The sequence below is a fragment of the Lepisma saccharinum genome, chromosome 10 (genome assembly GCF_977018435.1).
Source record: "Lepisma saccharinum chromosome 10, izLepSacc3.1, whole genome shotgun sequence".
NCBI classification, from domain to species: Eukaryota; Metazoa; Arthropoda; class Insecta; order Zygentoma; family Lepismatidae; genus Lepisma; species Lepisma saccharinum.
In genome coordinates this window covers 51,895,563-51,922,057 of record NC_139238.1, presented here as the reverse complement: position 1 = coordinate 51,922,057, position 26,495 = coordinate 51,895,563, and the positions used below count along the sequence as shown (strand labels likewise).

The following is a 26,495-nucleotide window of genomic DNA, read 5'->3' as shown; positions in this document are numbered from 1 at the left end:
ATGAGAGTATCCTGTAGGTCCTCATCACGTGCAAAGCGTTTACCAGAAAGGTGTCGAAAAGAGAAAAGGTAAAAATCTGAAGCTACGTCAATTCTCGTGAATGACGTAGTCCATTTTTTGTTTCAGTGCATCCGCAATGACAGAGGGTCTCCCTGATCGCTCCATGTCATAAACATCTGTTTGCCCATTCTCAACTCAAATTTTATGCACCATTTATGGAAACTTGCTGTGTTCATAACTCTTTGGCCATAGATTGCAACAAGTCTCTGATGAATGGTACAGGGTCTAACGTTTTCCGATGCAAGAAAGGAATCACGTGCCATGCACCTTATGGTCACCGCATTCATTGTTACAGCTTGTTACACTTGCCACATGAACAGTTCGGCAAATGCTCCAGGCAACTAGCTACACCGCATTGAACACATCAAACAAATGACTGGCTCAACAAAACAGTTACGCGGTCGCAAACCTACTGTACTTTCCGAATGGCCTACATACACATGTTAAATAAAGCACTTTGCTGCTCATCAATTTGCTATTATGAAATCACCTTATAATTTTAGATTGTACAATTTATTTTAGACCATTGCATGTTTGTTACTTTGGAAAGTATCATGGACTCTTACGGTTTGTTGGTTGTTGTAATAGCTGAGCTGTTATTTTTTTAAAAAATATTAAGACTTGTGACAGAGTATTTTTCAATTTTTGGGATTCATGAAGTTATAAATACTGTATTTAATTTATTCAAATTGATAATGGTCCATCTTTACTTAAATCTCCGAAGATGCTTTGTGCAGAAAATAAAATGTTAAAGTCAGGGAATAATAATAATAATAATAATAATAATAATATTATTTATTTATTTTGCAGTTTTTCCCATGCTTATTAATATTACTTGACTTAACTTGACTTAATTCCTTCCGTTCCTATTGGAACATAGGGCATCCACGAAGTGTCTCCATCTCACTCTGTTGCATGCGATCTTCTTCATTTCTTTCCAACTTTTTCCCTGTTGTTTTCCTTCTTCTTCAACAGTACGTCTCCATGAGCTTTTGGGTCTTCCCCTTTTTCTAGCACCTTGAGGGTTCCAGTAAAGTGCTTGCTTTTCAATTGTGTTGTCTGCTTTCCTTAGTGTGTGTCCTATCCAGTTCCATTGTCTTCTTTTAATTTGGATTTTAATCTGGTCTTCTGATGCTCGTATCCAAACTTCTTGATTTGTGATTACTTCTGGCCAATGTACATTTAATATTCTCCTGAGACATCTGTTAATGAAAACTTGTAATCTATTTGTGATTTCAGTTGTGACTTTCCAGGATTCTGCTCCATACAGCAATACTGATTTAACATTGCTTCTAAAAATCTTTAACTTTGTTTCTGTAGTTATAATCCTACTTTTCCATATTGGGTAGAGTTGTACAAAGGCCCCATTTGCTTTCTTGATGCGTTGTTTTGCATCATGTTCTGCTCCTCCATTTGTTGCAACTACACTTCCTAAGTAGGTAAAATTCTATACATCTTCTAATATTTCATTTTCTAATTGAATATAATCTTGAATTCTTGCATTTATTCGCATTGTTTTAGTCTTTGGTTTATTTAATGTCAGTCCGATTTTTTTAGCTTCTACAACCAGATCTTCCAATTTAGTTCTTGCATCTCTATAAGATTCTGACAACAGACACACATAATCGGCAAAATCTAAATCTTCTAATCTATCCATAAGGCCCCATTGCATTCCTCTTCTTTTTTCCCTTCAAGGTTTCCCTCATTACTGTATCTATTACGAGAAGAAAAATAAGAGGCGACAGAATACATCCCTGCCTCACTCCAGATTCTGTTTCAAAGGGTTCTGTAACATCTCCTTCATGAATAACTTGACTCTTGTATTGTCGATATGACTCCTGAATTATCCTTATTATCTTAAGTGGTATTCCAAACTTCTGTAATATTTCCACATTTTTTCCCTTGTTATAGAATCAAAGGCTTTCTCAAAATCTACAAAGATGGTATACAATCTAGTATTCCATTCTATGCATTGCTCAATGATAATCCTTAATGTACAGATTTGATCTGTGCAGGATCTACTAGAACGAAATCCTGCTTGCTCTCTCCTAATCTTGGCTTCTACTTTATCTTGAATGCGATTTAAGATAACCCTAGTTAGTGTTTTACTTGGGACCGATAACAGCGTGATTCCTCTCCAGTTATTACAATGTGTCATATCGCCTTTTTTTGGAATTTGTATTATAAGACCCCTTTTCCAATCTTCTGGCAGTTTCTCTTTTTCCCAAACTGCCGCCAACACTTCATATAATATTTCTGCCATCAAGTTCACATTTACTTTCAAAATCTATGGTGGAATTTGGTGCTAGTTTGATTTCCTGAATTGAAGGAGGAAGGTCTGAAATTCTCATCTTTGTACGCTCTTCATTTTCTTCAGTTTCTTCAGCCTCACTCTCTATTTCTCTCGTTCTGTCATTTTCTCTGATGTTCCTATTTAATACCTCTTCAAAGTGTTCTTTCCATCTCTTCATTTGTTCTTGTTTGTCCGTTAACAGCCTGCCATTCTTATCCTTAACTGGTATATTTTTCTTAAATTGTCACTTTGATAGTTAGCGTGTTGTTTGATAAACTTGTTTTAAGTCACTTTTACTTGCTGCTTCCTCTGCTACTCTTGCTTGCTGTTCTATCCAATTGCGTTTATCATTTCGAGCACTCTTCTTCACTTTTCTATCAAGATCTTTATATTGTCTTTGTAGCGAACTCTTTTGGGTTCTTGTTTTTGCAGTGTTTAATTCTTCCTTCTTCATTTCTCTAGCTTTAATTTTATCCCATGTGTTCGTTAACATCCAGTCTTTCTGATTACTTTCCCTATATCCTAAAATTTTTCACTTATTTCAATCAAATTTGTCTTGAGTCTTCTTCCAATTTCTCTCTATTGTATCCTCTTCTCTTTCTTCTATATCTTCATCTTGCTCCATTTGTAAACCTTCAAACCTGTTCCTAAGTTCCAATACAAACCTATTTCTTGTATCTTTATCATTTAACTTTTTCAAATCTAATTTCTTTCCCATTTTTGAAAACTTTTTACATGCTGCCATTATACGAAGTTTAAAGACTGCAAATACCAAGTGGTGATCACTACCAATATCGGCTCCTCTTTTATTTCTTACATCTAGAAGGGATCTTCTCCATTTACGGGTAATGCAAACATGGTCAATTTGATTTTCTGTCACATGATCAGGTGATACCCATGTCACTTTATGGATATCTTTGTGGGGAATAACAGTTCCACCTATGATCAGGTCATTTTTGCACAAAGATCAACAAATAACTGGCCATTTTCATTCATTTCCCCCAGTCCATGTCTACCCATAATATGCTCTATTCCTTCATTATCTGATCCAATTTTTGAATTTATATCTCCCATCAAGATGTATATGTCTTTCTTATTATGTACTAGTACTTGGTGCAATTTTGAATAAAATTCCATTTTTTCTGTTATGTCTGAAACTTCTGTTAGGGCATAGGATTGTACTATTTTAATGTTTCTCACCTTTGCTTTGAACTTCGCAGTTATAATTCTTTCAGAAACAGGGTTCCATTCCAATAAACTTTTCTTTGCTATTTTACTCAAGAGAATACCTACACCATCCCGATGTTTTTCCTCCTCTTCCCTTAATGAATATAGGAATGTAAATCCATCTTTAGTTCTCATCTCTCCAAATCTTTTCCATCTTGTCTCACTGATCCCCAATATGTCCAACCTGTAGGCCTGCATTTGGGCTACTGCTTGCTGAAGTCTACCACTCTCTCTTAAAGTTCTCACATTCCAACACCCAATTCTCGTTTTCCCTTTCATGCCAAAAGTCGTCATCTTAGAGTCAGTCCTGCTATTCTTCGTGAATGTTTCTTTAATAGTGGAGTTTAAGGTGTGCGGGTTATTAACCCACAGCACCCGATCTTGGTGATAGGGCTGCTACCTAGACCTCCAAGCAGGACGATTTTCTGTAGGGGTTTTCTCCCTTAACCTTTGAAGATCCCTCTTCACCACAAGGCAGTGGTTTTCTCTTCATTACTCCCAAGAGAATGTGTTGCCTCTTCCGCCGTTTGCACCGTACCGAAGGATTCCTTCTCTACCGCATCTGCCGTTGAGGACTTCGCCGTAACCCTGGCAAGGGGCCCTTACATGGTACTATCAGCCGGAGCCAGCTGAACCATGGTTTTTTAAAGAGGTGTTACTACTCTTGGTTCATCCGCCTCCTCCGCCGTTGAGATGATCGTCCATCTTCTTCCGCCTTTGGAGCCGTTGACCGATAGGTTGCTTCTTAGTCTGGCTCCTCTTCAGTAGCCTGCCCGGCATGGGAGACCCTGCCAGTAGCTATGCTACCGCCGGTATAGCCTAGTGAATCATCAGAGCACGCAAGCCCCACCAGCAACTACAAGGTCCTGCAACCACTAGGTGGGGCTTATTAATATTACAGTATCACTTAAAACAATGGAATAAATTTAACCAAAATAAAAGAAGCAGTTATACAATGTATCTTGTCAATAATGTTACACTGTTCAAACAACAACTTAACTGTGAAACAAACATTTTTAAAAGAAATTATTGTACATAATTATTTCAAATGAAGATGTTATAAAATTTTAATTATGGATTGCAAATATCATCAGGTAATTCAAAATCATTTTCTTTTCTACAATCTGTATACGCTTGAGTTGGAATTGCATTAACAAGATGTAAAAACAACATAAAATAATAACATTAGGAAAATGAATAAACTTTGGAAGGTCAAGGTATGCTGCAGTACACCTTCTGCTACTTCTGCCTTACTTCTGGTGTGTTCATTTCAAAGAGAATGAGAGAAATGACAATTTTTGCTTTTTATATAAGGATTTTTTTCAATGTTTCCATTTTTAGTGTAATTAACAGTACAGTATTATTAAAGTATTTAACAGTGTACAAGCTGATAATTCGCAAAAGCAAAATCAACAAGAAAATAAAATACAGTCACATGGCTGTACGGTAGAATATAAAATACTGTTTTATTACAATCATTAAAATACACGTTTCATATTTTGTATTTAAAAATGCCTTCTCTATTATAACAAGTCTATTTTATACCAATTATGGGTTTGTCATCATCAGCAGTAATCTTCCATCAATGGAATTGAATCTATTGGATTACATCCATATATTTATTGGAAACATTATCCAAAGTTAATAGAAGCAAAGTCTCCACTTAACGTTTCACAAAACTTAGTTCATACCCTGTGAAAATTTTGGGGCTGCAGCACCGTGGAAGGCCCTTCAAATATGTTGTGAACTTCTGTGTTACGTTCCCAGTAAAGATTCTTGCAGTATCTGCCCGCCCAAAAGTTGAGAATTACTCTAATCCTGACTTGGTTGTGGTAAGTACAGAGCATGTCTTATATTCCATGGCAGCTCAACAGGCGACCGAGGACAAGGAGACCCACGAGAGATCCTCAAGCGAGAGAGGGAGCAAGGCTGCCGATCGTCGCATCGACATTCAACCAGCAGAAGATGAGGATGGTGAGACGGATATTTCGTTCTGTAGGATTAAAATCTTAATCTTTAATGAAAGGAATGTGATATGATTACTATCACATTTTGCACTCCCTTTTTATTTTAATTTTATTTTATTTATTTTATTGAAGATCCCTGAAGAACAAACAGGGTAAATAAGAAAGGCCGAAAGAAACTTTACACATTTCGTACAACATGATTTGTAATTCCTTCCGTGGTTTTGAAGGTTTATAGTACAAGAACTATAACATGTACATATCAGTACATAATTGTTGATGACAAGAGTAATGTGAATCGCATAATGTTCTAGCTTGCATTTAATCGGGATGGTAAGCAAATCAACATAGTCATGGTCAACCATAGTCATAGGGTTTTGAAATGTTTTGAATTTGTGCACATTTTTTAATTAATTGGTTTGTGAATTTTGTTAACTAATTAGTCAACACAGTAAAATAGATATTAACAGTGTGTTGCAATGTCGATAAATCAGATATTTTTTACACCATTGTTACATGTAATGTTGAAATCTGCATGAACCAATTTTTAATATTGGGAGGGTCCCTCGTGAGTGTAGTGGTTATGCTGTCGCTAAACTGTAGGTCCAGTCCCAATTAGCATATCTGAGGATAAAATGGACTTTTAACCAACTTTGAAAAAGACTGGGTGTTTATGTATCACATTTTCTTGTAGGTTTGAGTTTAAAGATAGTTTCTAGAATTAATTCTCATTATCAGAAGATTTAAATACTAGTTATAAGAATTACTCATTGTTTATACAGTTAAACCCCGATTTCCCATTCCTGGATTTTATACGAGGTTTATTTTTTTAATTAGGGACCGTTTTAAAATAAAACAAGGACATGCAAAGGAAGAAATTTAATTACCTCTGTGGCTGTTCATGTGCACATTCAGTTACTTCTCAACGTAGTTCCCATAGTTGTTGAGACACTTGTCATAGTGGTAATAAGCTTTTGTAGACCCTCATCAAAGAAATCTGCCGCCAGGTCAGAAAGAAGTACTGTATGGAGGGTGGTCCATCCGCTTGCAGCCAAATGAGTCAATGAGTGACTGTGTGGCCGTGCGTTGTTGTGCAGTAATATGATACCGGAAGACAGCATTCCTCGTCGTTTGTTCTATATTGCTCAACGAAGTTTCTTGAGTGTGTTGCAATATACGGCTGCATTAACTGTTTGTCCATTCGGCAGAAACTCAAACAGAAGCACACCGAACCTGTCCCAGAAGACGGTGAGTTTCTTGGTGGAGGTCGCTTGCTTGAACTTCACTATTGTGGTGGATGATGTGTGGCACCATTCCTTGGATTGTTGTTTTGTTGTGTGGCTCCATTCTTTGGATTGTTCTTTTATTTTGGGGGTGTGGAGGGACTGGCGATAAAAACCTGCCGCTTTCACATTTTGTGTGGTCAAAAACCTGATCACTGATAATATCTCACACTCGGCATGCAAGGCATGTCGGTAACTAACACACATGCACAAAACAACCAAGCATCCAGTGTTGCCACCGTGAGCACAAAACGGGCCCCTAATTAAAAAATAAACCTCGTATTTTTCCAGATCATATATGAGGTGTAGATTGTAGAAAGTAATGCAATGTGCGACAGGAGTCTGCCTTGCCTCTAATACTCTGAAATTGCTTTGAAATAGGACAGATGTTTGGAAAACTGCTGATACCCACAACTTGGATTTTGCAATTTTACCCTAATATCCATAATGTCTCATGTATTCAATCCTCGTGGTTCCAACATAATAAGATGCTATACAATGTTCCCATATTTTACATTTTCCTGCATTTTTTTTAAACTTGACCCCATGAAAAATATAAAGTATGCTGTAATAATACAATTACCCAAAGTAGAATATTTGCATGTCACGCAACTTTAATCCACGAATTTCTCTTGAGCAGATCAGGACGATGGCTTTTCCGTGAAGCATGTGGCCTATGCTAGATACCTGAGGAATCATCGTTTGATAAATGAGATATTTTCTGATGCTGCTGTGCCGGACGTGAGATCTGTAGTCACCACAACAAGAATGCAAGTGTTGAAGAGGCAAGTTATGTCTCTGACAATGCACCAGGTGGGTACTTTTTTTCTATTTTTATTTCGGCGGGGGGGGGGGGAGTGTCAGTTGAGTACAGAGCAAGATGTCTCAAATACATATCCTTATCTGTGTAGGCGAATGAAGTGTTATGAAACACACATGACCAGTGACAGTACCCGGACCACATCTTCAATGTTTTCCAAACTTTTCCTATTAACACAGTATATTGTTACTTAATTTTCCATTTTGCCATGAGGGCTATGATACTCACCATGTTGAAAGTTGTACACAGCTGCCCCAAATTCAGAAGAAGTTGGCCGTCACTTATGTAAAGTGTGTGTTTTGAACTCCATGGTTTTGACAAGATTTAGGAGTGAAATTAAAATACTTAGCCCTTTTCCCAGTCATTGTTTAAGAAGTAATTTATAAATTATAAAATTATATTGCCCAGATGGTTGATTAATTGATTTGGTTTATTTTATTTTGCATTTCTGTCACTTTTGGCTAATTGCAAAGATGAGGATAAGCGATGAAATGAAATTGATGAAGGGACACTCGCAAAGAACACCTGTTGTGCACTGTGCTAACCTCTCTGGCCTGGAGTTTGGCTATTGGTCAAATTAATATGCATTTCTGACCAAAATGTGAATAGTGTTTGATTCTCATTGGAGGTATACGGTGATTTGGATTCCAGTTGAAACTGTAGGTCCAGTTCCGATTAGCCTATCTGTGAATAAAGTGAACTTAAAAAGAGTTAATAATGAATCTTTTGATTCTCATTTATTGTAAAATTTGTCGGTCCATTCCTATGTTTATTTTTATTTGCTTTATTTTACTTCGCTTTTTGTGCCAATTTTGGCTAATGGAGATGAGTGATGACATGATGAAATTGATGAATGGACACTCATAAACATCCACACTAGAGTACTGCATTGGACCACTTTCGTTCGCTCAAACTCTATCGAATCTCCCACGCTCGAGCATGATTCGGTCGAATATATAGAATATCAAATATCATTTCTATGTGACAATAATCGTACAAATATATGTGTAAAATTTGTGCTGGTAGTTTCAGCCCATAATCATCTATTCATTTTCATATATTGCTATGTATTGGTAAGAAAGACTAAATTACATTTTAACATGTGTTCACTTTAGTTTCAATTTCACTGCATCTTTCACTTCACGAAGCAATTTTGAACAGACAAATTACGGTTGTACGCGAACTACTGGGCTTCGCGATCGTTTGCTTCTTCGAGTGTTATTCGCTCGAGCGAAGAAACAGTCGATTTCGTAACCCATCTAGCGTCATCAGTGCGAACTATTAGCCGATCGAGCAAAAAAGCCTCGATGCAGCACTCTAATCCAGACCAAGAGGGGTTGAGGAAAACTGCTATTACAAAGAAAAGTTCGAAAGCAAGACGAAAACAGGTCTTTGTTGCCAAGCACATGTTTTTCAAGTTGCTGCAATGTGGACTGCATTGTCTAAAAATAGAAAGATGCAAGAAGGGGGAAGATTTGGCATGCTTTCGTCACCCCTTTCCTGGCTATCGTGGTGGTTTCGTGCGTGCATCAGTTGGAATTTTTTGTGTGAAGTTTGTTATAGGACCTCATCAATTAGTTTGTGAGTGTGTGTGTTTGTGGGAACGAGCTGTTCAAGTGCCATTAGGGCTAATAGTGCCTGCAGTGTTTCCAAAAGGCATATAGTGTAACGAACCTGAGAGTTTAAGATTTTATATTTATAAGAAGTTACGATTTTTAAAATGTTTGTTATTTCAAATAATGTGCAAGTTGTCACAGATAATTATAGTTAGACTGATACAGTTGTAGTTGGAACTTTTATGTATGTTTATAAATACGTCAAAATCTGTTCGTGTTGACGTCACTTTCTAATCTCAGCCGAGGAAGTGAACTAACCTGAATGTTTCTCACCTGACGACAGACTGAGTTTGAAAAACAATTGAAGGTGAGGAATAATAAGAACTTGGAAACGGAGAGAATTGAAGTATAGTTTTTGGTTTTTCGAGTTTTCTTCTTGCCGATAAGTTGAAAGTAAATAATTAATTATGTTCTTTGACTTTCGCTTTATGTGAGGGAATATACCAACGTTAGTAGTGAATGTTCTAGTGTTGTACTGGTAAGTGATTATGAAATATACGCGTTTATAAAACTGCGTTTTAACTTTGAAAACAGTGTTGTGTTTCTTTTCTACCCAGCTAGCCCTGATGATTTGCAGATTCTCATGTTCCCGACTAAAGGAGTAGCGGACTAACTTTGTGATGACTGGTGTACAACCGGGGGACGTTGCATAGTTATTTTGGCGCCCAACGTGGGGCTCGAGTGCATAGTTATTTTGGTACAATCGTGGCGGCTTGACTGCAAAGTTATTTTAGTAATTATTAACGTGATACCCGATTTAGTGCATACTGAAAGTGCTCTTGCATAGAATTCACGAAGGTGATAGTGAAAGTCCTTGGAATTCACGAAGGTAAAAGTGTGATAGTGAAGTGAAGGTATTAACTGGTAAGAGTCATAGACGGTGTTGTAGAATGGAGAAAGACGCGACAGGAATGAATCTGCGAAGCAGAGGAAGAACGACAATGGATGCAGAAACCAAGTTTGGATGCTGTGATGATCTCACCAATGACAGGGAATTCTTCCAGTGTTGCCAATGTTTGCAGAGGTTTCATAATAGTTGTGATGGGCAGAAAGTAACGTTGGCATCAAATAAAGAGATGCGATGCAAATCATGCTTGTCATCACCAGAAACTGAACCAGAACCGAACGTTCCTACCAAACCCTCAACAGATCACTGGCTACTTGATTGGTTGATGAAAGATAAAGCAGAGCGAAACCAGAAAGAAAAGGAGGATGAAGAGCGTAGACAGAAGGATGAGGAGCGTAGACAGAAGGATGAGGAGCGTAGACAGAAGGATGAGGAGCGTAGACAGAAGGATGAGGAGCGTAGACAGATGGAAAGGATAGAGGAGGAGAAACAGCGTAAGAAAGAGATGGCTCAGATAGAGAAAGTTCGAAAGAAGGAGATGATGGAGTTTAAGCTCATAGTTGAGTCTATAGAAGAAAAGAGAAGGAAAGAGAAAGAAGAGGAAGAAGAAAAGAGAAGGAAAGAGAAAGAAGAGGAAGAAGAAAAGAGAAGGAAAGAGAAAGAGGAGGAAGAGGAAAGGAGAAAGAAGGAAGAAGAAAAGAGAAGGAAAGAGAAAGAGGAAGAAGAAGAAAAGAGAAGGAAAGAGAAAGAGGAGGAAGAAGAAAAGAGAAGGAAAGAGAAAGAGGAGTAAGAGGAAAGGAGAAAGAAGGAAAAAGAAGAGGAAGAAGAAAAGAGAAGGAAAGAGAAAGAGGAAGAAGAGGAAAGGAGAAAGAAGGAAAAAGAAGAGGAAGAAGAAAAGAGAAGGAAAGAGAAAGAGGAGGAAGAGGAAAGGAGAAAGAAGGAAAAAGAAGAGGAAGAAGTTAAGAGAAGGAAAGAGAAAGAGGAGGAAGAGAGAAAGAGAAAAGAAGACTTAGATATTTTCCGTGCATTGATTGAAAAACAGGAAGAAACGAGGATACAGGAAGATATAAAACTAAGGTCAGAGTTACAGGCTCTATTCTCTCAACATAAACTTGAACAGGTAGAGAGCGTCAGAGGAGAGATAGAAAAGCTTAGTATTAAAGTCACTGAAAAGGTGGACGAAAGGGTAAAGGAAATTGTGGAAGAGCAGCTAGAGTTCTTAACAGTTCGGCAAGGACGGATAGAGAAGGAACAGGAGCAATTGAAGAAGAATATGGAAACCTGCCTTGCAATTGTCCAGTCTGGAAGAGAATCTGAATGTGACCCTCCACAGAGAGTTCAAGAATTAAAGAGTTCTGTAGAGTCTTTTAATGTAGCACTACAAACCTTTGGTGAACGAACAGAACTCATAGAAAATATAGTGCAAGGACAGAAAGTTGAAATAAAGGAAGCTGGAGAAAAGGTTAATTTTTCTCCGTGAGAAGGCTAAAAAATGGAAGTATCTCTTCGCCAAGAAATTCAGGAACAGACAGTTACAATTATAAGTAGGGTCAGTGAACTGCAGGAAAAGATCCATAATTTACAGATTCGACCAGAAACCTCTTCCGATATACTGCCTGATCCAATCCGAGGACTGAACCCAGAAGCTACTTCCTACGAACCTCCAGTTGTACTTCCAAACCCTTTCTTCCCCGGTAAAACCACAACTTCTGATAGATGCAAGAGGCCTAGAGAAAAGGATAGTAATTACAGTTTTTCTCCTCGACGAAGAACAGAGTTTAAGATGCCCAGAATGGCTGATATCGCGAACATTCCGAAGTTTAAAGGCGATATCGAAGCTCAATCTGCCGAAAGATATCTGCGTGAATTAAATGTCAGTTTCGACTTAATGCAAGTGCCAGAGCACTATAGATTGGAATTATTACCTCGGGTTTTCACCGGCAAGGCTGAGCATTGGTTAGCTGGTAATATGGACAACTTTGTGAATTATGCTGATTTCTGCGCACGCTTTAAGGATGAATTTGCATCAGAAAAGGCAAAACAAAGGCAACTAGCGGCTGTGAGGAACCGAAGGTATTCTCGCCTGGTCCACGACAACTTAGAAAGTTTTGCCTGGAGTGTCTACGCAGCGTACAGAAACCTAGCTGACAATTTTAATGAGAGCGAAGTTCTTAATTTGATCATTGGACAGTTGCCGTATTGCATTCGGAATCTTTGTCTGGCGCACGCTCCACGAAGTGTGGATGAATTGACACATTTCTTGAAGGACTTCGATATTTATGATGACCCTGATGCCTGGAAGAATAAAGAAGACTCTAAGAATAAAGATGCTGCAGGCAATAAAAGTTTTAAGATCCGGAATATCCAGACGAATTCAGAGAGTCGAGGAGGAAATTTCTCACGACCTCGAAGATTCAACAGAGGATTAGGCAGGAGAGGTTTCAACCAAGATCAAAACCAAAGACAGAGCAATTTCTACAGGCCTCGTCCAGAACAAGAGCAGAATTCTCCAGACAGATGGCGTTACGAAGAACGACGTAGCCGTAGTCCGCTCAGACGGTACTCTCCACGACGTAGAGGTGACAATTGTGGTTCTTTCTCCCCAAGACATGACGTTGCCTCAGAGCAGGAAGAACCAGTGGAGACTACTAGAGAGTTTCTGCACAACCAGCGATCCCAATCATGTCAAACAAACGTCGACCTTTTCTAAGTGCCTCCTCTTCTTTTAGGCAAGTAAACTCGAAGGGACGAAAAATACAAGAATAATATGTAAATTCTTATTGCTGACCGAAAATGTATCTTCAGGCAGTCAAGTGCAAACAAATTCCGTATGTGAAACTGGTGTAATTTCCGGAAGACTCAAGAAGAGAGTGTTAGATGGTAGACAAGTAGAACTGGAAATCGGTGGTCTGAATTTTAGCACCAAAGGATTCATTTAAGAAGGTTTTGGTTCTGACTTCCTCTGGCGAATGCTTTTTCCTGCACCAGGCAGAAATAAGTATTAAGAAAAATGCAGTTGATGTGTTGTTTGTTATCACTCCTGATCAAATGAAGGAGGATTTTCCAGATATATAGTTAGTGCGGTACATCCGGAAGGTCCGAGATGAGGATAGAATCGGGATGTATAAATCCGTAGACCTCTCAGAGAAGGCCCATATAGTAAATATTTGGATTGATTCCTATAAGCAGGAGTTATTATATTGCTGGTGAGGAATTTAAAGGCATTATTCTAGAAGCACAGAAGCAAGAAGAGTGTTGAGTTTGAAGTGCTATGGAAAAGTACTGATTCAGTTCATTGCTTATCGAAACCTATACAGTTTTCTACAAAGTCTTTCTGGAGAAGAAAATAAATATATGGAATCAATCATTGCCTGAATTCACTGCTTATTGGCTGATTAACTATCCTGGATTACATTCTGTTTTGGATACTGTAAACTACGTCCTTTCTGAGCTCTTGTCAAATGAAGAGAAGCCAAGATTGAGTCATTCAATTGTCAATATAAACTATAATTCAATGTTCTTTATGTACTCAAAATTTTTTCAGAACTTGTAAATTACAATTTCTTCAAAAATTTTCCCCAGACGAGGGGCAATTGTAACGAACCTGAGAGTTTAAGATTTTATATTTATAAGAAGTTACGATTTTTAAAATGTTTGTTATTTCAAATAATGTGCAAGTTGTCACAGATAATTATAGTTAGACTGATACAGTTGTAGTTGGAACTTTTATGTATGTTTATAAATACGTCAAAATCTGTTCGTGTTGACGTCACTTTCTAATCTCAGCCGAGGAAGTGAACTAACCTGAATGTTTCTCACCTGACGACAGACTGAGTTTGAAAAACAATTGAAGGTGAGGAATAATAAGAACTTGGAAACGGAGAGAATTGAAGTATAGTTTTTGGTTTTTCGAGTTTTCTTCTTGCCGATAAGTTGAAAGTAAACAATTAATTATGTTCTTTGACTTTCGCTTTATGTGAGGGAATATACCAACGTTAGTAGTGAATGTTCTAGTGTTGTACTGGTAAGTGATTATGAAATATACGCGTTTATAAAACTGCGTTTTAACTTTGAAAACAGTGTTGTGTTTCTTTTCTACCCAGCAAGCCCTGATGATTTGCAGATTCTCATGTTCCCGACTAAAGGAGTAGCGGACTAACTTTGTGATGACTGGTGTACAACCGGGGAACGTTGCAATAGTCGACCATGGCTTCTCCAAGTGATCTCAGTTTGGATGAAATTCGAGATGAGCTTGAGGCAATGGACACGGACTCAGAGTGGGAAGACGAACAACTTGACATTCCCTCCTTGACAAAGACGTGACACATGTTCCCCCTCGCTTCCTGTCGACTGCCAACCCCCACCCCAAACTGGAAGGACCGCTCTCAACCTGCAACCTTTCCTAGGACAGACTGAACTGAAGGCTCGACATATTGACAACAATTCCTCTCCTCTGGACTAAAGTCGTTTTCACGTTCAGAAGACACAATGGGCTCTTATGGACAATGCTTTTCTTATGGGGAAATACGGGCGCGCTGTTGTGAAATTTCTCGATTTACAAATTTAGCTTACGTAAAATCGGTACCTGCAGTTTTGCAAGAAATTTTGTAGAGAATCCGATGGTGAACACAAAAAACTGGTAACTTGTTTACATATTTTTAGATAAATTAAAAACTCAAATTTTCTGTGAAAACAAAATTTTTACATTGTTTTCATTCCTAACGTTGAAACATGCCGTAAAATTGAAGCATTCATTATGAAAAAAATTGACACTGTTTTTTAATTGTCATAGGTGATGGTGGTGCTCAGAATTTATCAATATTTTAAAGCATATTCACATTAAAAAATATTCAAATAAAGTATGTGGAGATTTTTTATATTCGTGCAGTAGAAACTGTCGTCGCTGGCAATTTTATGTTCTGTAATTCCAAGTAAAAACTTCCAGCGACAAAGTTGTGGAGAAAATAATGAAATTATTTTTTATAACCACTCAAAGGTTCCCAGAAATATTACTTCCATGCATTTGGAGTTTCTTTTTACCCCGAACCGCGCGAAGTAAGGAGACGTTGTCTGGCCATCTTGAGTTGACTCACCTCAGAATTCCGGCTAATCACCACCAAGTTTTTCGAGTTGTTATTTTATTTCCATTCAGTAAAAATATTAACTTCATGCAGTTTGTTATAATAGAATTGCAATTACTTAAATTTAATAATTGACAATTATTTCCAATGCTGCTGTTGTGAGCAACATAGTGCTGTCGCAAATACACACGTTGTTTTTGTTTACATTACTGTCGACATTAATACTGAAATGAAGATCACCTTTCAGTTACCATCGTACACATAAATTCATAGACACCATATTAACCCTTGAAAGGCTCTCCAACACGTGACAAAATATGGGGCTTCAAGATAGGACATGCCTTGCTTGAGTCATTGACGTCTAATCAGTTCAAGTGCGCCATAACTCATTTGTTTGTTTGGGTTGAAACTTGAATCTAACCCATGTGCCAGGTTTCCCTTACTTGAGTGAGAGATCTGCTTTGGTCTGTTTCGACTATTTTCCTCTCGAAAAAATGTTTTCAGTTTTGTGAGCGCTCGGTGATTTTTTACTTTTTTAAGTGATTTCTGAAGTGTCATTGTTATAGACAGCGTATCTTTTATTTCGTGCATTACACTCGCATGTAGTGATCGCAATGGATCGTAGGAAAAAGGGTAAGATAATTAAAAGTGGCGAGAGAACAGCAGTCTTACGTGTGTTCGCCTACTTGAAGAAAAATAACCCCGGACGTAACCAATAATAATACAACAACCAACAATAATAAATTTATATATATATATGTAACACATTACCATATCTCAATGTTATTCTATGAAAATATTACAGAGAAAGGCGAATGAATATTAAATGTGCCTGTGTATTAAATTAAATCTAATGGGAAAATGACATGCTAATGAACTGTAACGTTCACAGTATAATATTAATATTAATTATTACATATAATTATCATTATATATACAAAATATGTAACACCTTCATTGTGAAGGAAGCTGATATTTCCTGGCGACATGAGCTAGCACTGTATTGGCAACACTGTGCGGTTTCTCCATAAGCGGCGTTGTGTCTTCTGAACGTGAAAACGACTTTAGCAGCGGCACAGCCTGGACCATCTGGGGCCAGAACACCATCTTCTACACACGCTAAGTGGTACGAGGTGCGTGGCTTCTGCCATTTCCTCAAAATGGTAAGAGAACAGCGACAATGTGCATCGTGCGGGCCACGAACCAAATGCCGCTGCATCGTGTGTGATGTGTCTGGAGCCATGTTTTATGGAGTACCATCAGTGAGAGTCATGGCTCTAGAGTCTCCAGACTAAGTATGGGAGTTGCAGCAGCAGAGGTAAGTACAAAAGACATCATATTTGTACTTTTTTTCCAATGACTTTTGGACCAAATGTGCACTTACGTAAATTCGGAAAGAGTCAGTGGCACGCAGTGGAGGTACAAGTCGTGTTCTATTGGTCATATGATAATAGTGCAATTATTTTCGTGTTCCTAAAACTGTAGTGATTATTTCCATGTGTATTGTTACAATGTTTTGTACTTTTTGTCGGGATGGGAGGGGGGGCAAAACCCCAATTTTTTTAAAAAAAAATCTTGAATTTTCAGGTTCAACCCCCTCCCTTCATATATACGCCGAATGTGCATAAATTTTATATAGTCCGAATCTGTGGTTCATTCCGAGTAAAACGATATATCATTTGTCTGTCTACGGCAATTAGCGTCCGATCTACAGTCATATTTATAAAACTGCATTTTGCTGAAAATCAGCTAGAGCGACAAGGGGTTACATGCGAAAGAGGCTCGGGTGGCTAAAGGTTAATATATGGAGAGTTGCTCATTATATATTATGCAAATTATTAAAACATGCTTTTACACCTGAATTTAAGTAATTTATAGAACTTAGAGACTGTTTTATGTAAGACAGTGATCTCTTGTCCAATGCAGACAGTTGGTTGATGATCTAGTTTCCTCACTGGTTGTATGCAGGAGGGTGAGGTAGTTGAAGAGAAGGGGACAAATGGCTGTTGAAAAACATGTGGCTAACGTGCTTGGTTCCAACACAGAAAAAAACGTTGGTTGGGAAAAGCTGCTTGTTTTTGCCTGTTTTCTCTGCTGCACTTGGGAGATGCAGTGCTGCTACATGAAGGGAAATTTCCTTGGGTAAAGAAAAATCCAGGTGCAATTTTAGGTAAAGATTGAAATATTATGAAGATTATAAAAACTGCCAGAAAATTTGAGTCTGTCGGACTTGTGTTTTTGTTTTAATTTTATGGCTGCATTGCTCTTTTATTTTATTAAATCTAATTTATCTAGATGGAGATGATAAAAAATATGTACAATAATTAAAAATTGTTTCAGTTAACCAGTAAAGACCACTGGTCACTAGTAACATTTTCATAACTAACTAACTAACTCTCTAGCCTTCTTAAACCCGAAGGTTCATGGCTGCAGCAACACAGGCCTTCCATCTGTCCCTATCTTGAGCAAGATCTATATACTCTTTTCCATCCCTACCAATTTCCTTTAGGTCCATCTCAACGTTGTCCCTCCATCTTCGTCTTGGCCTTCCTACAGGTCTCTTACCATCTGGTTTCCCAACAAGAATCCTGTAAACTCCTCTTTCCTCTCCCATTCGTGCCACATGGCCTGCCCACCTAAGTCTTCTTGATTTAATTATTCTAATAATATCTGGACATGAATACAAATTATGTAGTTCTAAATTATGTAACCTTCTCCACTCACCTGTCTCCTCATCCCTTTTAGGTCCAAAGATTTTCCTGAGGATCTTATTTTCAAATATTCTCAATTTATGTTCCTCTTTCAATGTAAGGGACCAAGTTGCACACCCATATAATACTACAGGCAAAATTACTGTTTTGTATATTTTAACTTTTAGTTTCTTAGATATTAAACGAGAAGACAAAGGTTTTGAAGAGAGAAGTAACATGAATTTCCTGAATTAAGCCTACTTTTTATTTCCTCTTTAATATTATTTTCATTTGTTAATATTACTCCTAAGTATTTGAATTTGGAAACTGGTTCAAACGAGTTGTTATCAATAATTAGATTTTGATTATTACCTAACACTTGGTTTCGGCCTGTAACCATATATTTAGTTTTCTCTTTGTTAACTTCCAAACCTATCTCTTTAGCAGTTTTGAAAAATATTTTAGCATTATTCTTAATCGTATTTATATCATCCCCCAGTAAGTCTACATCATCTGCATATGCTAACAACTGAGTCACACCATTTAATTTTAGTCCTTCTTTAGTTTCTTTTACCTTCCTTACAGCATATTCTAAGGCAAAATTAAAGAGCAATGGAGATAATGCATCTCCTTGTTTTAACCCATCGTGAATTATAAATTTGTCAGACATATTATTACCCACACGAATTTTACTTTCTGTTTCACTGGTGCATATTTTTATCATACTAACAAGCTTCGTAGGTATTCCAAACTCTACTAACATATTATATAATTTATCTCTTTTGACCGAATCATATGCTTTTTTGAAATCAATGAATACCTGATGGACATTTTGATTATATTCCCACTTTTTTTCAAGTGTCTGTCTGATGTGAAAAATTTGATCTGTAGTTGATCTTTTACGTTTAAATCCACATTGATAATCACCTATAATTTCATTAGCATGTGGGGTTAGTCTTGTTAAAAGAATGTTTGACAATATTTTGTATGTTGTTGAGAGTAGAGAAATTCCACGGTAATTATTGCAGTTCATTTTATCACCTTTTTTAAACACAGGAACAATTATGGATTCTTTCCACTGTTGAGGGATTTCTTCTTTATTCCATATTAAACAAATTAATTTATGAATTTGACATATTAATGAATTTCCACCATATTTAAATAACTCAGCTGGTATTAAATCAATGCCAGGTGCTTTGTTATTCTTAAGCCTTTTAATAGCATCTTTAACTTCAGTCAAGTTAGGTTCTGGAACTAAAGGTTCTGCTGTGTGTACTTCATTTACTTCTGATTTATCTCCTACATGGACATTTAAAAGGTCATTAAAGTAGTTCTTCCATCTATTTAGAATATCGCTTGGGTCAGCTAGAAAATCACCGTCTTTATCTTTTATCAAGTTTACTTTAGGTTGCCACCCCTTTCTAAATTCATTTACACCTTTATATAAATCTCTGATATTTTTATTTTTGCTGTTTGTTTCAATTTCGTTAATTTTACTTTTCAAGTAATCTCTTTTTTACTTCTAAACGTGCGGTTAACTTCTCGCTTTATTATATTATAATTGCTTAGATTTGTATCATCCGAGTTATTTAACCACCTAAGTCTAGCCTGATTTCTTATTTCTATTAGATTATGACATTCATTATCAAACCATGGCTTACTTTTTCTCGGTTTATGGTATCCTATACTTTCTTTAGCTGCTGATTCTATTGCATTACGTATGTGCTCCCAATTCTTATTTACGTCTGTTTCATTTATATTTTCATCATCATTTAAATCCTGCAAAACCTCAAATCTATTTGACAGTTTAATTTGGTAATCTTTCTTAATTCTTTCATCAGCAAACTTTCCTGTATCAAATTTTATAACTTTTAGATTTTGTTGCTTATGATTTATCACTGAGAGTCTTTCTCTTAATTTAGCAATTACTAAATAATGGTCACTGGCACAGTCAGCACCTCTATGTGTACGAACGTCAATTATACTAGTATGCCTTCTCTTATCAATGAGAATATGATCTATCTGATTATGAGTTTTACCATCTGGAGAAGACCAGGTATATTTATGGATATCTTTATGTTTAAAAGTGGTACTTTTCACAATTAAATTCTTTGAGGTTGCAAAAGTAATCAATCTAATACCATTATCATTACTTAATTCATGAAGACTTTCTTTACCAATCGTGGGTTTAAATGTATCTTCTTTGCCAATCTGTGCATTACAGTCACCTAACAGAATTTTCATATCATACTGAGAAAATTTATCAAAGACCTGTTCTAACTCTGTATAAAAATCATCTTTAGTATTATCATCTTTATCTTCCGTTGGTGCATGTATGTTTATTAAAATAATTTTACACCACCTACCCTGTAAAACTGCATATGATATCCTATCATTAATAAATTCTACTGTTTTAAGAGCCGAGATAATTCTATTATTTATGAAAAACCCTGTTCCAAAATTATGGTTTTCAGTACCACCATAGAAAAAAGTATAATTTTTAGTTTTACAATTCCCTTCTCCTGGCCACCTAACTTCCTGGACAGCTACTACATCTAATTTATACTTCACTATCTCATTAACTGTACACTGAAATGCCCCAGGCCGGTAAAGGCTCAGAACATTCCAGGTGCCTAATTTAATATCCTTATTCCTAACGTAGATCTTATCCTTAGTCCAGGGACCTCCCAAAGTAGTCCCCACCCGGAGATCCGAACGGGGGACTATTTTACCTCCGGAATATTTTACCTTGGGAACATCCATGGCCTTATATTTCTGTTTCTTGACATGTCTTTTTACAGTGCAGAGTTGTCAGCTCTACGCCTAACCCCCGATATGAATGGAGGAACTACTACACAAGACAAACACAAACATATTAGACAGCACAATTACTACACCAGACGAACACAAACACATTAGACAGCATAACTACTACACAAGACACACACAAACACATCACAACTACTACACAAGACACACACAAACACATCACAACTATAACACAATATAAACACACACACACACCACAACTACTACACCAGACGAACACAAACACATTAGACAGCATAACTACTACACAAGACACACACAAACACATCACAACTACTACACAAGACACACACAAACACATCACAACTATAACACAATATAAACACACACACACCACAACTACTACACAATATAAAAAACAAACAAACAAACAAACAAACAAACAAACACGCACGCACGCGCGCGCGCGCGCGCGCGCGCGCACACACACACACACACACACACACACACACACACACACACATGGAAGCTGACATGCACAATAAATAGAGCTTTGTTAGCTTCACTACCACTACAAATCAGAAATATTCCTATGCCACTGCACGTAGATACAAGGCTTTAGAATATTGTTATTTCAATCCTAATTTCTACTTCACAATTCCCACACAAACTCTAAATGATTTTTCCTGTGTGTTACAGAATCCTGAATTTTTCCCAGGGTAATCAATGCAGAGTTTGTTATTATTAAAAAAAGATATTTTACAAAAGAGTCCAACATTCGATACAATAACAAAGAGCTTGTTTTAAGATTATTGAGATATTATGATATATGTTTCAAATTTCTTTTCTCGTTTATTTTCCAGAATTGATTTTCAAAATTCCACTTAATCTATTACAACCACAATTCTAATTGAAAAAAAAATGAACAGCATAGTAGGCGGTGAGAACATCAGAAACATTACACTAATATTATAAATTATTTTCCAGAATTATGTCAAACTCAAATCACAATTAGAATACTAGAGATTTCTTAGAGGTGACAACATGTTTATACTCGAAAATGAAGCAAATAAGAATATAGAATATTGAAATATAAAATAACTTCACATAAATACAGTGGACCCAATTTGTTGCATTGCATTGCTTACAAATACAGATTTCTTAATCTGATTCCCTAAAGTCTGACCATGAAGTTAAACAGCAATGACTTCTTATTACAACAAAAGCGAACTGCAACTCGTTCGGAATTCTCTCTTAATCGCAATCCCGAACAATTACTTCAGGAATGCTTCATACTCTAGCATCAAGTGCAACAAAGTAAAACCTGGAACTGCCGTTGAAAGCACCTTTGTCTATTCATATCTCAAAATTTAACATATAGTAGAGCAGCGATTGCATATATCACTTTACAATTAACATTACAGTAGCAAACGTGATGCCTGCTCTCATAAAATGTGCGCCTTAGCTCAACACATGTTAAACTATAGGGGAAAGTGGGGGAATTGTGCGCACCTAAGCAATTTTCATTATATTTGGAAAGGTTTTGCTTGAGAAAATATGAAATTTAGCTTAATACTTTTTCATTCTTTCTCCTTTTGAATGAAATAATTATAATTGAAAGAAAACAGTGTGTACGTGAGTAATGCATCATGTAATGCAAACCTGCATTTGCGCACAATTCCCCAACCTATGGGGTAATGATACGCAAGGGTAGGGCAATGGTGCGCATTAATAAATAGTTCAGCAAATAAAAATGTATGTAGTTATATATCAGATTAACAACATATAAATTGAATGTGTTAAAAGTGGTTGCCTTACAATTGTAGAAGGCAATTGAATTGCTGTTTCAATATTTAAAATTGAAAGAAAATTAATGGGGAAGACGATGTTATTTTCGATTACAAAAATCACACACGTAATTGTTGGCTGTATCGACACCAGTACACTCTGCATGGCTCCATTCACAGCAATAAACACATCGATACCATAATTCACCGTCTTTCCCAAAATCACCACAAATTCCGCAACGTTCATTAGTGTCTTGTACAATCAAAGCACTGCCTTGTCCGCTTTCTAAGTCTACGTCATCCAATTCATCGTCATCAAAAACAATTTCTTGATCCTCGGTGTCTGACTCAGACGACTCTGAAAGTTGCCTTTTCCTTATCAGCTTCTTCTTGATGCTTTTCATTCCACACGGAAGTTTATGGTGTCGCGTTATTTTGTCCAACTTCTTCTTACTTCCTTCTTGTTTCTTCTTTTGGGCCTCTTCTAACTTGCGTTTAATGGGCGTACTGGTCAAAATTTCTGAATGTTGTTTTGCTCGCCGAGAATTCTTTACAGTTTTGGTATCATTCCCTTTTCCTTGACGTAATCCCATTGGGACAAAGGAAAGGAAAGAGTTTGTCCCTGCAGCAGATGTTGAAGGCACATTATTATCAGGATTTGGATGGATGATTTCTTCCACTAAGTCTTCATCTGCACTGTTCGGAATGCCACATGATTTGTTCGAACTTTTAGGAGAGGAAGAATCTTTGTTTTCTTCCACTAAGTCTCTATCTGCACTGTTCGGAATGCCACATGATTTGTTCGAACCTTTAGGAGAGGAAGAATCTTCAGCGATAACAAGTGTAACGTCCTGAACAGGAGCAAAATCATGATCCTGAAACTTGTCGGGATTAAAGGGAAATATTCCTGTAGAGCGGAAACCTGAAACAGCTTTCTCCATTGTTGCAACTTTTATGAAAGCATGATTTAGGAGTTCAGCCAAATCATATTCTGTCACCCTCTCATGGCCAGTTGTAGTTAAATAAAGATCATATTCCCTGTACAATGCATTTTTCAATGGACTGAAAAATGTTACGTCGAGCGGCTGCAACCGGTGTGATGTGTGCGGTGGCAGAGATACCATATGAATGTGGTTATTCCTGCAGAATTCATAACTCTCGATTGAAATATGGCTTGCATGGTTATCTAAAATAAGCAGCACTGGGTCACTTGCTGCGGGTTTTGCAGATTTCTGGAAGTGAACTAGCCACTCAGTGAACAATTCTGCGTTTGTCCAACCATTTTTCGAACACTTGTAAGAACACCCGATAGGACCATTTCTTTGTAATTGAGGTGTCATACGTTTCCGCGGATAAATCAGCATTGGAGGAATATAAGATCCAGCAGCGTTGACAGCAAAAACACCAGTTATTGTGCGCCCTTTTTCTGCTGAAGTAGCAGCACCAATCCTCTTCATACCTTTCGCAGCGTAAATCTTCGGGCACTTCTTTGGGACGACCGTTATTCCTGTCTCATCCATGTTGTAGATTTGCCTCGGCTCAAATTTATATTCATCCATAACTTTCTGAAGATTTGAGAAAAATAGCTTCGTTTCTTCTTCATTGAATGCAGTAATTCTATTTAAGCTTGTTCCTTCGGGTTGTCGTAGAGTTACATCGGGATTTCGTTTTAAAAATCCGTACAGCCAGTCTTTACCTGCTAGAGCCTGTTCCATATTGAAAGAATGTACAATTTCGTGATCTTCTGCATATCTAAATGCTATGCGTCTTAATTCTTTCGGAGTTAACCCGTAGAATAACTTTGCCAGTGTCAGAACATAGTCCTTCAATTCACTTTCCACTTCAACAGAAAACGTTGATTTTCTTCCAAGCCGGGTTGGAGTAGGCAGATCACGATTTTCTACAAGCTTTTTCCGTAAAGTAGACTCAGGTATGTTGAACCATCTGCCAACTTCCCTTATTTTTCTTCCTTCATTTTTGATAGCGTCCAGAGCGTTTTTCAGATTACCCTGAGAGTAGGAGTTCTTCTCAGTTTTTCTGTTGTAATTTCGTGGCATCTGTGAACAAAATAAAAACCTGGGTATTACTACTTGTTTCACCTTTAATGTCGTTTGGGGAAATTGTGCGCATTCAATTACATATACGGGGGAATCGTGCGCACCCTTTCTCCGAAGCGCACCATTGCCCCACACCAACCTTACAAAAAATTTACTTTCTAGAAAAAAATATAAAAACGTTAATCTCGTAACAAGTAGACACGTGTATAGACATGATCATGCACTATCGAAACAAGCATAGTTCAAAACACTAGAGTAAAAATTTAAGACATACCTCCTTATTTTCGTCAACAGCAAAATAACAACAATGGACACAAAAACAAACATCCACTCGCTACACACAACACAATACAACTGGCGCGAAAAGCCCAATGTAGTAGTATTTCCTGAGACGCCCGCTAGGTTATAGCATGAATCGAAAGCTCATTCTCTGGCTCGAACCTTCGGAAACGTGGTGCGCACGATTCCCCGCCGCGCACGATTCCCCCACTTTCCCCTACCTATTCTTTTCTCAGTTTCATACCAACCCAGAATTTGGAGATTCTAACATATTTACAGAATGACTTTCAAATGTACCTCCTAAACAAAAATAGGTATTGAGGTTTTTAATCTGAAAAAAATATTTTATTTACATAAAACCCTAACAAGTAATGTTCGGGATAATTTACTTGGTAGGTTTAAAGTTCGAATTTGTCCCTGTTAAAGTTGGTTTGTCGGATATGCGAGTATTTTTGACTAGCTGCTGTCATAAATGTGAGACCTCTTAGGGTGGGTGAAGTTACTGAGTCATGAACAGGAAACGTATTTGTATATGTAAGATTTTCATATTGATGTCATTTTTTGTGTTGCTTTGTTCAGTGCGTAATCAGGTCTTTTTTCCATTTGCACAGAAAAAACTTGAAGCTGAGCTTCAGCAGATTGAAGAAAAATTTGAAGCCAAGAAGAGAAAATTTCTGGAGGCGAGCGAGACATTTCAAGACGAACTCAAAAAGGTAAACACTAGCACTGAGCTGGTTCACGGGGTTGCAGTGTTGAAACCCTTGTTGGCCCTCTTGTCATTCTGTCCAACTGAATTCCGGAATTTGATCTTAGGGAAGGTTGCAGGCATATTTATCTAGCTATTTAATTGTCTTTTGTGTTTAATCTTTTGCCTCATCATATTTGCTTCCACTATTATCTCTCTCCAGGGGCGCCGACTTGTCAAAATTATTGGGGAGGGGGCTCTGATCACTGAAATAAATTAATGAATGACTCCCTCCCTCCATACATTTTTTTAAGTTTTGGCCTCAGTGTTCGGAATCTCGTAAAAGCCCATGAATTCCTCAAAAATATTAAAATTTTCATTTACAGTTCGAATGCAAAATGTCAATTGTTCACGGATGGATATGTCACAAGTCAACCATAATAGCAAAATATTCCCGACTTTTGATATCTGCTACCACGGAGCGCAAAAGAGATCTCCCTAATATATCAATCATCTCGTTCTGAATGTCATGTGAGAGCCATTTATAGCCTAAACGTCCCATCCACTCTCCTAGTTCATGAACATCTTATTTTGAAACTCTTTTTAGTAAAAATGTTAACAATACTCATAATTATATACTTAGTATATAGTAATAAGTTGTGTCTCTGGCCATTACCCCCCCCCCCCCCCAAAGTTGATGGTTTAGTGGTCTCAACCCCCCAAAGTTGTTGGTGTAGAACATTTCAAATGTGTATTTAAAGTTAAGTTCATGTGGCACAATTCAGAGTAAACTTTACAAGAGAAGCAAAATAATACATTACATCCTCTTGGGCTCTGGCCTCACATCGATAACATTGGGGGGGGGGCAGCTCGAGCCCCCCCTCCAAGACCCATGTCTCTCGCGTATGTCTCTCTCCCCCTCTTTCTATCTCTCTCCCCCTCCCTCTGGAAACATGAACAGTAGGCAAGAACTTTACCTTGCTTCAAATGTGATAGCATACCTTACATAGTCTTAGTTGCATTGCATTAAGCAAACA

At 37.3% G+C, this 26,495-nt stretch overlaps 1 protein-coding gene across 1 annotated transcript in view; it reads left to right on the top strand.

The window, feature by feature from the left end:
- The window catches only part of LOC145994102 (SWI/SNF-related matrix-associated actin-dependent regulator of chromatin subfamily E member 1-like), a 100,111-nt gene that overhangs the window by 32,783 nt on the left and 40,833 nt on the right, over window positions 1–26,495 (top strand). Inside the window, 3 exon segments of the mRNA XM_083130189.1 lie at window positions 5,418–5,554; window positions 7,468–7,640; window positions 25,385–25,486. Of these exon segments, the coding sequence (XP_082986315.1) occupies window positions 5,418–5,554; window positions 7,468–7,640; window positions 25,385–25,486 (412 nt within the window).